Below are 14,481 nucleotides of genomic sequence, written 5' to 3'. Positions count from 1 at the left end.
CCATTCGTATTGAAACATTTGAAACTCGAAACTACATACATTAAATGTATATTTAAATAGGTTCATTTTGGGCCATCTATGGTGCGCATAAATACAATGTAAATTACACAAAATTACTAAGCAATTGCATATTTAAAACAACTTCGATTGAAAACATGAATGCATCGTTTTGCTGCCCTTGTATCTTAATAAAAATCTGTGAAATGCGTGGCATTTAAATCTGAATGTGCTCATGTGTACACTACTGTCACCCATTGATAAATGCCAAATGCCAAATGCCCCCGTCCCTAATAATAAATCACCGCGAACAACCTGTAGCAGTTTGGCCGTGACAGTGACAGTGACAGTGACTGGTTCCCATCACTATTTGGTGGCATGAATCATCTTCATCTGGGCACGGGCACGTCGGCATTGTGTCACTGCATTCCGCCTGTCGGCCCCACGACGACACTGCCATTGCCTATGCATGTCTGGCTGTCAACCCATTCCACTAAGCCATCCCTTCAGCTCACCAATAGGATGGCATCCTAGCATCCCGGCATCCTGGCATCCTGCCATTCCGCCATCCTGGTAACCCACATTCCCAAATCCAACAACTCCAGCGGTGCAGGACCTGTCGCTATATCCAATAAAGACGCATGCAAATACAAATATTTGCATCGATTTGTGTTGTTCGAGCAACGTACATATATATGTACATCATACATACATACATACATACATACGAGTGTATGTAGATATGTAACTTCCTGAATTCCAGGACTCCCGCCCGGCTCCACAATGTCATTGTTTTTAGTGTTTGCCCGCCGTTGACTTTGCAATTTGCTGGCATCTATTTGACTGCATACATTGGCACGTTTGGGGTTGGGGAACTAGGAACTGGGAACTGGGAACTGGGAATGGGTCTGGAACTCACCTCGTCTGACAGCCCATGTCGCAGGCATTGGAGGGCACCGCCGACATGGCCGCCTTTGTCATCATCTCGTGTGTGGCGGTGGTCGTCGATGAGGATTCGCCATCATCCTCGCCAACGCCGCACAAACTGGTTTGGGTCATGTCCGCATGGCGGCGCAGGATGCTGTGCTCCTTCTCCTTGAAGTCCGCCTTGCTGGACTGCGTCGACAGTGGCACCGCCTCGCGATAGTATCGGTTGGACACATCATCCAGGATCTGCAGCGAGGTCTGCGAGTGCTTTTGCCTGCAGTCGAATGGGAATATATATATCATTTTTCAGGAATAATAAAGGCATTTTCTTAACATTGTTAAATAATAATTAATAATAAATGATGGAGTGGGTGGGGGAGGGGGACTCACCTGGATATGTTCTCCCGCGAACGACCCTTGGAATTGCGGCCCATCTCGTCCAGCTTGCTCTCCTTCGACTCGCGTACGTGCTCCTGCAGGTGATTTCCAATGAAGGGGTATATAGAGAGAGAGTGAGCGAGAGAGAGAGAGAGAGAGAGAGAGAGGGGGAAAGAAAGAGAGGGAAGAGACCAATGTAATAAGCATAACAATAAATATTTTCAATTAATTTGGCAAGGATGGGAAGGAGGGGGAGGGCAGGGGAGGCGGCGGGGGGCTTAAGCTTGATTCTCGCATCGAGAGTGTCTGTAATATAATATCCTTAAAGCCCACTGCACTGTGGATTAATGGGCATGGGCTGGAAAAGGGGCGTGGCTGAGTAATTAAGCCAGCTGCCACCTGATGCCGCCGCCGCCTCCCCTTCTTTCCCTTTCCCTCTCTCTCTCACTCTTTCACTCTTTCACTTATGCATTCATTAATACTTCGATTTTGGCAATGTGTAAGTGTGTCATGGTAGGGAAAAAGGGGTAAAGGGGCAAAGGGGGAGGGGTCAGTGGGGTTAAATCCTGCCGGGAAAGACACTTGATGGCCTGCATAAAAGGAAGCGTTAATACGTAAATACAGAATAATGAAGGACGAACTGCATCCGCCAGCGAACAGCCACTGGAAATCTCGATGGCCACCAACCAACCAACCAACCAACCCAAGTGGAAGCACCTCAAAAAATGCATTCATAATGAAATGCAAGGCAAACATTGCGTGCACCTTTCAGTCGTCTCCCTTGCCAATTATTTCCTTTTATTGCACAATATTCCCTCATTCAAAATGGAATATAATGGAAAAATGGAGAAAAAATTGAGAAAAAAATTGAGAAAAAATTGAGAATAATGGAGAAAAAATGGAGAAAAAATGAGGAAAAAATTCGATACAAATCGCTAAGGAAATTCAAGCCAAATAAATCCGGCGAGTATCTTTATCTCCGTTGCGGGTTTCATTCCACTGACCAAATGCCAACAAGTAATTGGCAATTCAAGAGTTAACAGTCAAATGATCTCACGGTACACATTTCATTTTGTTAGATATTTATTTTCATATACATATATATACATATATATATATATATATAGTTATATACTCGTATATAGAGTCCTTGTGCGGTATTAGTTTTGGCAGCCATTCGTTTAGCCAACAGTTAACTATTTACTTAGCTTTGCATTGCACGATTGTCCGTCCAATGAGAACATTAAATTAATACAATTTCAATAGCTACTTAGGGTTTTTAGAAACGTTGATCAAAGGGCTTTGTAAAATTATGTAAACATTATTCGCTTTTCACTTGCGACCACATTTAATGCTCATTATTCGTTTCACTTTTTTGGTTGCATTTTTTTTTTGCGCATAATACTTTCTATAAACTGTAAGCCTTTTAATGAGGTTATATCCATAATACTGTTAACTATGTTCGCTCAATGTCGCATTGAGTATTCCTACCTAAAGGGGGTATATATATATATATGTATATCTAGGATATAGCCCGCCGCACAATTAGCAGCTTAACTAATGAGGGGGAAAAATGATGCCGAACTGCAAATCCCCCCAAGGATTCTTATTTTTGCGTCCTGGTTTTGCGGTGAGCTCAGCACGAACTACGTGGGCAAGGCAAAGGTCGGGTCACACGGTAAATGGGTCCGAATATCGCATTTCTCTTCTTTTTGGCCAGCCTGATTTTTGATTTTAATGATGTCAATGCAGATTTGCATGCAGCAGCAACTGCAGGTGGTCACTGAACCAGCATTACCACCGCAAAACGTGAGCGAATAAATTTCGAATGAAATTGCATCTTTTCTAGATGATTTTGTGCAGGAACTTGAGGGGATGAACGCCGGACTTGGGCTTGGCCAGTGTTGGTGGCGGTGGCGGTGTTAGAACCATGTCCAGCTCCATGGAGGCGGAGGAGCTAGTGGCCACCGTTCCGCCACTAGAACCGCTGCTGCACTGCATCGAACTGCTGCACGAGTGACTGGAGTTGCTGGGCAGACACTGTCCGGTGACCAGGACAAACTCATCATCGTCCTCGGGCAGTGTGAGTCCGCTGTCGCTGTCGCAACTGAAACCAATGCCATCGTCGTACTCCTGATCCTGATCCACCTGATGCTCCTGCTCTTGGTCTTGCTCCTCCTCCTCCTCCTCCTCCTCCTCTTCCTCCTCCAGCTCCTCCTCAACGTCATCTTCCTCCAAATGTTCGCCCTCGTCCACATCCACATCCAAATCGAAATCACAGTCACACGTCTGCTTGGGCGAGTCCATCTGCGAATCAAAGTCGGAATCGCCACCAATTGCGGCCTGCTCATCACGGGTCTCATGCCCCACGTTGGGCGCCATTTGCCCATCCGATGAGTAGGAGAAATCGCACATGAAATCATTCTGTAATCCCACGAAAATCGCGCTCTTGGGCGCTTCCAGTATAAAGGAATCAATGTGATAGATTCCGTCACTCAACGCGGGCACGTCCTGTGGATGAAGCACAAACAGAAAGAGAAGACAGGCAGAAGAGAGAGAGAATGGGAGAGATAAAGATAGAGTAGAGAGAGAGAAAAAGAAAGAGGGAGAAATAGATAGAGAGAGTGAAAGAGAGAGAGAGAGAAAGAAGTTGATTTAAGGACAAAGAAAGAGTGAGAGCTTTTCACATCACCGATTTAACCAAGAAAAGATTGAGAGGAGAGACAACTCTAGAGCGAGACAACTCTACTGATGCATGTGGCAATGGGTGTGTGAACGAGCGAGCGAGAGCGAGATAGATAGAGGGTGTGCGTCACTTGCTACATGCATTATAATGGCAACTCTGGCTACTTAATAAGCATAATCACGACAATCAAATGATAATATGCGTTTCATCCAATTTTTAAAGTACCCAATCAACAATTGAATTATCCTAATTGTAATAGCTTCGCTTTAGAGTAGTAATTTGTTGTTTCAAAAGCAAAGCCTTTGGATAATGTGAAAACTCAACTGGATCCGTAAAGAGAACAAATGATGTAGATAAATGTGCAGAAATAGCAGTTATCCGTTGAGTATGGAAAATACAAGTGCAATTCTTTTTTAATAGCAAAAGTGGTAGCCAAGGCAATCGCCTCAGCCTCAGCACAAAAGTATATTTGCAATATGCACACAATAAGTCCCCGACGAGTCCCAGCAACTAATCTGATTTGGCCGAGGGGAGCACCCGATTGCCACCCGGCTGGGGAATCTTCCATTCGATTGCTGGCAGATGGGAGCTGTTGCAACAAAAGTCAACGATAATTTAATCATGTCTCTCACTGGATTTCCTGGTAACCAAGACAAAGACCGAAAGGACACAAAGCCTGAAGGCTAAGCCGGTGCGAGAAGTCAATCCGCTGGATTGAAGCGGGTACATGGTAGGAATAGTTCATGCCATTTGGATTGTATTGTCAACGATTTGCCACTTGCAGTCCAGTCGGCCAATTTGTGACTTGGCACTGCGCACTTGGCGTATGAGTGATATGCAAATGAATATCCACTTCAGTGGAAATAAAACTCAATTTGCGAGAGTTTGTGCCATAATTAATAGATATCATTGCACCAGATTGCAGCTGTCCTGTCATTAAACACACACACACACACACACACACAGACAAAGTGGAAGAGAAAGAGACGCAGACAGATGGGGCAAAAGAGACGGGGATAGATGTATCGAAAGAGAGGGAAAAGGAAAAGGAGAAGGAGAAGGAGACGAGGCCACAAAGACGTGACAAGTCGTGCCTTCTGGGCATGCTGATGACGGCCATCAAGTGAGTTTGTCTGGCACTGATTCTGACTGCTTTTGTTTGGCCTTGTTTGTTTTTTTTTTGTTTTTTTTGCCTCTGATCCCCGCCCACTTTTCGCCGCCCATTTTCCAACTCTACCCCGTTTTCCGGCCTTCCGTTTGCGGCCTACAGCTAAATTACTTTGCCCTTTGTGGCTGCATTTTTTCAGCACTCTTCCAAACACTTTCAAAGTTTGGCGAAAAGTATTTAAGACTCATTAAATCATTCTGCGACTCAGCAAATGAGAACTTCATTTGGAGCTACTTATAAATGAAATTTGAAACTCTGTGTGTAATTAGGAAATATATATGAAATGAAATTACTATATGAAATTACAAATAAATAAGTAAATTACTTATGAGCCATACGCTGTGGTAACTTTAGTAAGCAACGATGCGTCTTGTCTACCAGGATCATAATTCCTTTTTTAGTTTAATTCGTTTAAGGGATTGATTAACAGACTTATAAGCTGTGAAACTGGATGTGTGACCTACAAATCCAATTGTCTCCTGCCTTCTAGATAACGCCCCGAACTCGTAAAGTTCGGTATTTGATTAGTGGTTTGCTGCAGAGGAAACTTCTGTGTCAGAAGTTATTTCTACTAGGAAACTGGGCTTATGATATATGTACATAATCAAACCGCAGGGCAGATTTCCAATGCGCTCCATTCTGCGGTCACAAGCTATCCATATTCATACGTTTTGGGTCCTGGGGTTTGATTTAGTTTGGTTGAGTTTAGTTCATTTCTTTGCGATAAATTCCTGGCTGTTTGCTGATTTGGTTTAAATGCCCGATGCTTTGTGCCAATTAGGGGGCAAATCAATCGTGTTCGCATTCGTTTGTCTTGGCCTCACTTTAATTGGCCGAACTGATTGCGTAACTATGCATTTCCAGTTGAATCGTTATGGCTTTTTGCGTTATAGCATTGCCCAAATATTGCCTTCGTTATTTAATAAAAATCTGCGCAATATTTTTACCAATTGCTGTTTGGCCAACATATATGTACATATATGCAGTTATATGTATATGAAAATATATGTATGTATATATGCTTAGATGTGTGAAAGTTTTTGGTTTGCGCTCTGATGACTCCTGCCTTTTTGGCAGGCCCCAAAAATCTGGCGAACGACAGACGAAGTGGAGTGGGCCACAAAGTTTGGCATTTGTTTAATTGGAATTTTTGGGGTTTCGAGGAGTGTTCACCTTTTGCGCACACTGCTCGAGGGCAATTTGGAATATTAACTTCGAACAAGTTGCGTCTAATCAGCACCCATCCCACAAAGATACAGATACAGATACAGCTATAGATGTAGCTGTAGATGTAGCTGTAGCTGTAGATGTAGATGTAGATGTAGATGTTGATGTAGATGTATGGGGGTATATGTATGTCTATTGACTTCCTGTGAGCATCCTGTTCACATCCTGTCGACATCTCAAACCGGCGGCGAATCTGCATTTGATGCTCACAGCTTCCATTGTTTGATTGGCAACCATTTGTGAAATATTCTGCTCCGTTCGATTGCTTTTAATGGCCAAATCATATTTTATGATTATTGACAATCGTTGCCAGTATATGCAAATGGGCAGCAAGGAAATGGAAATAAATTTCCTCGAAATTTGATTGCCGGCCCATAAAGCGTGACGAGCATCTTTATTGATATTTTCCACACACAAAACAAAAAAAAAAAAAAAAGAAAAAACCTCAACTTTAAAGTTGTGTCGATGTCCTTTACTTTGAATTTACACTTGTTTGCACTTGTGATTTCGCCCAACTGGTGCTTAATTATGATTTTTCCAGCTTAATTGGAGTCTGCTTAACCGCAAATGGAATGGGGGTGGCAAACATCAATCCGAATCCGAATCCGAATCTGAATCTGAATCTCGAATGGAAATGGGGCTTTCTAGGGGCCTCTTTGGTGGAGTTGTCCTTACCAAAAATATTGCGGTTTGCCGCTTGATTGAGTGGCTGATTGAATGCCTGATTGACTCGCAGATCGATCGACTGAATGCCTGACTGCCTCACTGCCTGACTGCCATCGAGACGAGCATCATTAAGTGCCACGCCCACACATCCATACGCCCACGTGTTAAGGCCACAGGCGAAGGCATTTCATTTCGCATTAAGCCCCACGCTTTTCACTTAGCCGCATCTTGTCTGGGCAGCCAGGGAATCCAGCATCGGAACTCTCAACTCCTTGGCATTATTTTATGGCTCCGGTCTGAGTGTTTCTTCTTCTTTGGCGAATTGCATTTCAGCTTGATTTATTTCATTTCATTTCATTTCATTTCGTTTCGTTTCGTTTCGCCAATGCAGCGAATGCAGCCAGTGTCCAGCGAAGGAGGCTAAGGAAAATTGATGGCAGCGAAAGAAATACGGTTAGCAACATAAGTTGGTTATTACTTGCTGCTTAAAGCCATTGGCCAGAACGCCAGAACGCCAAAACGCAGCCCACAGCTGCACTCGAAGAAAACTTCACCAAATTGCCACATAATTAGCAGCTAAGTGTTAGTTAAAGTGTAAATTGCAACTAAATTGAAAAAAAGTGTGAAAACCATTTATTCAAAAGGGTGAACACATTTAGAAAGGATACTAGGCACCTCTTTATAGTTAAGATTTGGGCTTTAAACTTAGTGCCCCCAAAAGATTGGGCAGCTTTGAAGTTTAGCTATATGCTGCATAATGAAAAGTTGCTATTGAAACCGGGAAAACAGCTTATGAATGGCCCTCCAACAGGCAAGCGGCGGAAATGTACTCAACTTGGTAGAGTGTGTGTTCTTGCCTTGTTCACACACCCACGCACACACCCTCGCACACAAGCAATCATCCATTTATTCTTCGAGTGTACTCCACTCGTCACTACGGCCGGCGAATCTATCTGTGCGCCAGTGGTGAGAATTCGCTTCAGTTTCGAATAAAATATTGCATTTCCCCAATGCATGACATGGCTTCAGCTTCACCATCACCAGCAGGAGCAGCAGCAGGAGCAGGAGCATCAGCTTTAGCCTCGGATTCAACTTCACCAACTGGATACGGAGCTCTGGTGTTGGGTGAGGTCGTGTTTCTGGTCCAGGTTCTGGGTCCTGGTTGCTGGTTGCTGGGTCCTGTTCCTACTTCAGTTCTGAATCTGCCGGATCCTGGCAGGCTCTGCTTTAGACTTTAGCCCCCAGCTGAGGGCCAGATAAGCCAGGCCATGCCAGGGCAGGCCAAGTCCCCTCAGTTTTCCGCCATTTCCCTGGGGGCAAACTCAACTCCCCTCCCCCTACCCATCCCCTCCCCGCTTTCCTCCTGGCAGCACGCATGAGCTGCGACTGGCGGAAATGGCAGTTTTTCCATTACGACTGCCAGTTCACGCTCTTGGGGGCCACTTCAACTGGCCGACACTTGGCGGACTCCTCCGGCTTTGGAGCCTTTAGCCTGACTGCCTGCCTTTCCTTCTCCCCTTTCGTCTGCCATCTCTTTCTACGCTCGATTGCCCTGTCTCGCTTGCGTATTACTTAATTTTTATGAAATATGAAACACACACAACACACACAAACAGCCATCAGCAACAATCTCATTTCGAGCAGCGACAGTTGCACTTGGAAACAATGAGAAGTGCCATCAAATTTAGCTAAAATGCATTCTCAACGGAGCTTAAAATAATAAAACAGGGCACTGGAGTGGCTCGCTTTCTAGGGCACCGCAGATAAGCTACCCTAGAAAAAATTATGCCAAAATTTAAATCTTCCATCATTTTATTAAGCTATTTCAAGATTACTTTTCACTTGCTAAACACTTTCTTCAGTGCGCCTTATGTGAATTAAATTGGCAGATATTTTTGAATATTTTCATCATCTTCAATTTTAATATTTCGTATTAGGACGAATAATTATTGAGGCGAAATATGAACTCGGAAAGGGGAATACCACCACCACCATTGGGTAATGCGAATTCCCCCAGCTGATTCCAGCATTTTAAGGCTGCTCTGGAAGGTTGCGGTCGGAATCAGCCGCAATTGCCGTAAAAACTATGGATATGCATGTGCTGGCTGTCATTGCAATGCAGTTTATCTTGAGGTGGGAGCGCGAGTGTAAGGATATCAGGATATCACTACAATGATTCGCTTCGTTTGCCTTTCGCCATGCAATCGCATCAGCGAAAAGCGGAGAACGCGAAGAACTCCAAGACAGCGCACTTGCACTTGCACTTTGGCCCACTGGCTAAATTGCACTGGCAGAAAACACTTGTCAATTTCATAGAAATATTTGTATAAGGTAACAGCAGCCTGACATTCATTCTTCATATTTTTAAGACCTGTCCCAGTATTAAAATAGAATAAATAATAATTACTTAAAAAAAGGTAAGCAGAATTTGTTCTAAGTGCGGGGGCAGGAGCACCCAAGTCGTTGCCAATGCTTAAATGGGAACACTAAAATGCCACTCAAGGCATTTGCCTCTGTGTGTGTGTATGTGTGTGTGTGTGTGTGCGGTGGCAGGGCAAATATGCATTGCGGTTGTTACCAAATTGCATGCAGTTATGGCAAGCGCCTTGCGAAGGATGTGGCCAAAACGCAGACCTTCTTGGCGGGAAGGGAAAACTGGGAAAACTGGGAGCCAGGATACGAATGCATCCCCTCCCCCCCTTAGATGCCTTCTGTTGCCATGGGGGCAGAGGCGGGGAAGTAGAGGGGGCCGCTGAAGGACTACTGCGATGCGAGGTGCGCTTGAGGATGAATTGCGGTGATGAGATTTTCACCGAGTTTTGCGCTAAAATCCCATTGGGGAATCTCTGGCAAATTGCAGCTTAGCACATATATTACAAAAAAGTGGTAATAAGAAAAGTGCGGGCTCGTTATTAAAAAAGAAAGTACATCCAAAGCTATCTGTCGGTGTGGAAATATCTAAGATTACCAGCTTATCACTTGATGTGCGGTTTTTGAAATAAAATATTTCATATTTCAGGTAAACGATTATAAGTTTGCATTGCTGATTGAATGAAAGTGCTTAAATTGCTAAGCTGAAACCTGACGAATGACCTCAGTTATAAAAGGCTACTTATTTCATTTGTCACTTTAAAATACTTGCAACGGAAATGAAGAAATATACGAAATAACCTTATTTCCCGACACGAAAGCTGTGCTTAAATCACCCAAATTAGCCCTCGTAATTTCCCATTTTCCCATTTGAATTTAGCAAATCTGAGCACCTTTATCAACTGGCAGTGAGACATCTATTATGATGACTTATGGGCATCATCAGGGCGTCATCACCCTCGTTTTTACCGCAGTAGCGACCCTCGTCTGCTGGGGATCCTTCCCACTAAAAGAAAAAAAAAGGACCAAAAAAATGAAGGCCAAAGGAGTTGAGAGCGGGCATAAGAAATTGCATCCTCTTCGCTGATTTCGAGTGTGCACGAGTGAGCGGAAATACTTTTTCTGCTTATCTACATGCTAAAATCTAAGTGGCAACAGAAAATTCTGCGAACAAAAAAAAATAGAATGAAAAGGAGAGGAAAGTTGGCGAAGGAGCCATGGCCAAAAGCCAGGGAGCAGAGCCTGAAAGTGGGTGAGATTGGGGGAAGGCCAAAGGATTTAGCTGGAATATGGAAATAAGTTTTATTATATGTGCAAATGTTGCCATCGGTTTCCTTTCGGATACCCTCTATATGGACGCCATTTGGTGGCCAGAATGGGATATTAAAGTGCTGGCCATCTCGCCATCTTTGCCGCACCAAATGATTTTATCAAATCTGCTGACGCTGAATTGATTCGCTTCGATTCGGTTTGATGTGCGCTTTGTGCAAATTTATGTGTCTGTCCGAGGACTTGTGTCCCAGGTCCTGTGTCCGAGGTCCGGTGTCCAAAGTCCCGCGTCTGGTGTTCAAAGTCCCGCGTCTGTTGTCCAAAGTAAGTGCACAACCAAAAACAGAGGAGAAAAATCAAAGAAAGAGCGCCACCCATTTGCCATTCATTCACTCGCCCCTTTGCCTTTGCCCTTTATTGATGGCATAATTTCCAACGCGCCGAAAATCCTTTGAAGTTGGGCGAAAGTAGCGTGTGGTTGCGGGTTTTCTGCCGCCCGGCGTCAATAATCATTCAACACTCGAGGCGATAATCAGATTGAAGCCGAGGCCCAAGTGTCGCCCACAGTGGGCTAAACACGCAAAATATCGAGCAGAAGTAATGTAAAATCTACTAGCAAGTTGCCAGTAAAGAGAAGCTTCAGTTGTGTATCAAATAATCCAAAAATATATATAAAAATATTCATGATGAACTCAGCTGTATTTGTTGAGAGAAAATAGTTTCTCACACAAGTTTGCATTCGAAATTTCCCCAGTCACCTCTTAAGCCGTCAAGTTAGTAAAGTCAATTTAGGCTTGACCAGTTTTATGGCACCACAAAGAATGCCCTGCAAATTGGGTTTCGATTATGAGATGGATGCCGTGTCCTGGGCCCATTGTTTTCCCCGTTTCGTGGCTCCAAATGGGCCAGGATCACCTGGCGTTTTGGCATGCATTGTGCAAAGTCAGCGCACGACGATGTTTTACAATTTAGCCGGCACATGACTGCATTGTCTTCCGCGAAAGGCAGCTAAAATCCAGCTAAGCCGCAAAAACCAGAAACTCCAATCGATTACTAAGCCCAAAGAGCTTGCATTTGCCCAAAGTTGCGTGAAAATATTGCGCATACGCCCTGTATGCAATGCAGAAATGATGGCCGAAAAGTTGACTAGCTGCTGTGGGACAGCTATTTACTTTTACGATTTGTTGCATTAATGAATATGTTAGTTTTTATATATGGTTTTTTTATGGCAATTTAATTTTATACTACCGAATGAATTTCCCTCGTTAAGCATTATTGCCATTGAATTTCATAAATTACAGAGCAATACAATAGAGTGTGATCAATAATAAACGTGGAAAAAAGTGTCATTTAATTGTCATGGACGTGGTGAAAGGTGGCGGTAATTGAATTAATTAAATAATCCACACCTTCCGCGCTTAAATTAAATTTGCAAAAATCAAGTTTGTTTTTTTTTTTATTGTTTTTGTGCCTGCAGTTGGCCTGTGAAAAGTTCGCGCAGTTGTAATTATGACCATTAACACAAGTTAAAGTTGAGAGCTTTCAATCGACCGCTGAAGTTAAACTAGTGGAAGGTTAATTCCTGATTATATTACGTAAAACCATATCGCAGCTGAGTTATTTGTTGTGTTGTGTTTTGCCATAATTAAATTATTCATTGGCTGGCCGAGTTGGCGATTGGCTTTTTGCGGGGCATAAAGTTTCCCGTGCTGTCGATATCCATATCGGAAAGCAGCCCTCCACGGTTGTCAAGGGTCCACCACCACCACCACCACCATCGGTTGTCCTGGCAAAAGTCATTTCATTTCATTTCTCTTCTCTTCATTTCAGTTCATTTCATTTGAGTTCGCTTCATTTCTGCTGCCATTTTCTATCTTCCCCGGGGGTCAAGTCCGCAATGTAGCTTCAATTTGACATCGCCTTCGGTTTGAGGCATAGCATATGCCATTTTGGATGGGGACTCCTAGAGTTGCCCCAGAGTTTTGGCCAAATTGAAATACCATCGAGACATCGGTCGTCCTAAAGTGCTGGCAAGTGGAACGGCCAGCAAGAAGTCCTACTTGCCTTCGTTTCCCCGCCAGCGAGTTAATTAAGTGTGTTTGCGTGTCAGTCCGTGTGTTTTTTGTGCGTTGGCCACATATTTATAGACGCGGTCCGCTGCTTGATTAAACAGACCCTCCTCGAATCGCACTCGTTTCTTGTGTACTTTGTATTTTCGGCTGTTCCTCTTTCCTTACACTCAGCGAAATTGGCTGGCATCCTTGATTAAGTATTTAATTTAATAGGTAACTTTGACTAGGCAAATGTCTGCTCAAAATAGAAATCATCATTTGAATCATTTTTAATTGCCAGCGAGTTTTGAAGAGCAGACATATATATTGCATTACAATTATGAGTAATAGCATTCCAATGCCCAGGCGACTGCAAATAAGTTGAGTTGAAAAGACACCAGTAACAACACTCACATTCTGCTCATTCAACTGACAAATTTCATTTGTATTGATTAGTCAACGAGAGTTCCCAGTTCTTGGGTTACATCGAATCCACAAGCAACTCGGGCTCAGAGTCAAAGTCTATTTTACATTTCAAAGTGTCAGACGCCATTAGAATGCTCGCGATTCGGAGAAAGGGCTGCGCTGCATGTCTATTAAATTCCAGGCAGCAGACAGTGCGTGAGAAAAGTGCTCGCCCATCCGCAACCCGCAACCCGCGCACATTTTCGCATCAGACAAGGCGACAAGATTCCTATCACGCTGCGTGTTATTGTTTTACTAATGTCGTTCCACTTCCCCCCTCCTGTTGGCCATCCCCCGCAGCCACCAACAAAGTTTGCTTTAATGCACTTGCGACATTTGCATAGCCAGCGATTAAAGTTTGCCACACATCGACTTGGCTAATTAAAATCAAAATCGAACACTTTGGTGTCTTTAAGGCATTCGAAATTTCAAGGCATTCCATGTAAATTGATTCGCAAAAAAACAGAAAATCGATTTTTGCCAAAATTTCAATATTTACGATTGGTATTTTCTGTATAACTTGGCTAAAAATGGTCAGAAAGCGAAAAGTACTCCTAATTACCAATACTAACCAACCAAATCACTTTTTGTTCGACTGTGGCATCATCAAAATTTGCAAAAAATTGGAATGACATAGAAATTTTTTTGAAAACACAGTTTGATTGGAAATTTAATTACGAACTTAACGAGGTATGGCATTCTATATTTGGACCACTATTTCGAATGCTGTGATAAAAATACTGATAATTTATTACGCAAAAAAACAGAAAATCGATTTTTGCAAAAATTTCAATATTTACGATTGGTATTTTCTGTATAACTTGGCTAAAAATGGTCAGAAAGCGAAAAGAATTACAGTTTTGTACTCCTAATTACCAATACAAACCAACCAAATCACTTTTTGACCGACTGTGTTAAAATAATTTTTGGCCATTTTTTCGCTTTTTTTGTAAGGGGTACCATCATCAAAATTTGCAAAAAATTGGAATGACATAGAAATTTTTTTTGAAAACACAGTTCGATTGGAAATTTAATTACGAACTTAACGAGGTATGGCATTCTATATTTGGACCACTATTTCGAATGCTGTGATAAAAATACTGATAATTTATTACGCAAAAAAACAGAAAATCGATTTTTGCCAAAATTTCAATATTTACGATTGGTATTTTCTGTATAACTTGGCTAAAAATGGTCAGAAAGCGAAAAGAATTACAGTTTTGTACTCCTAATTACCAATACTAACCAACCAAATCACTTTTTGACCGACTGTGTTA

At 42.9% G+C, this 14,481-nt stretch overlaps 1 protein-coding gene across 5 annotated transcripts in view; it reads right to left on the bottom strand.

The window, feature by feature from the left end:
• Nucleotides 1-14,481, bottom strand: part of LOC6524616 (neuropilin and tolloid-like protein 2) — a 116,184-nt gene that overhangs the window by 5,675 nt on the left and 96,028 nt on the right. For 4 of the 5 annotated variants that reach the window (XM_039377612.2, XM_039377610.2, XM_039377614.2 and 1 more), the window contains exons 11-12: nucleotides 1,315-1,397; nucleotides 917-1,198 (exon numbers count right to left, since the gene is read on the bottom strand). In XM_039377612.2, the coding sequence (XP_039233546.1) occupies nucleotides 917-1,198; nucleotides 1,315-1,397 (365 nt within the window). Of the gene's footprint in view, nucleotides 1-916; nucleotides 1,199-1,314; nucleotides 1,398-1,459; nucleotides 3,814-14,481 lie in introns of those variants that run through there. The other variant, XM_002100437.4, reaches the window with a different exon arrangement.

The sequence above is a fragment of the Drosophila yakuba genome, chromosome X (genome assembly GCF_016746365.2).
Source record: "Drosophila yakuba strain Tai18E2 chromosome X, Prin_Dyak_Tai18E2_2.1, whole genome shotgun sequence".
NCBI lineage: Eukaryota > Metazoa > Arthropoda > Insecta > Diptera > Drosophilidae > Drosophila > Drosophila yakuba.
Note: the sequence above shows the minus strand (reverse complement) of the source record. Positions and strands in the feature narration are given on the sequence as shown.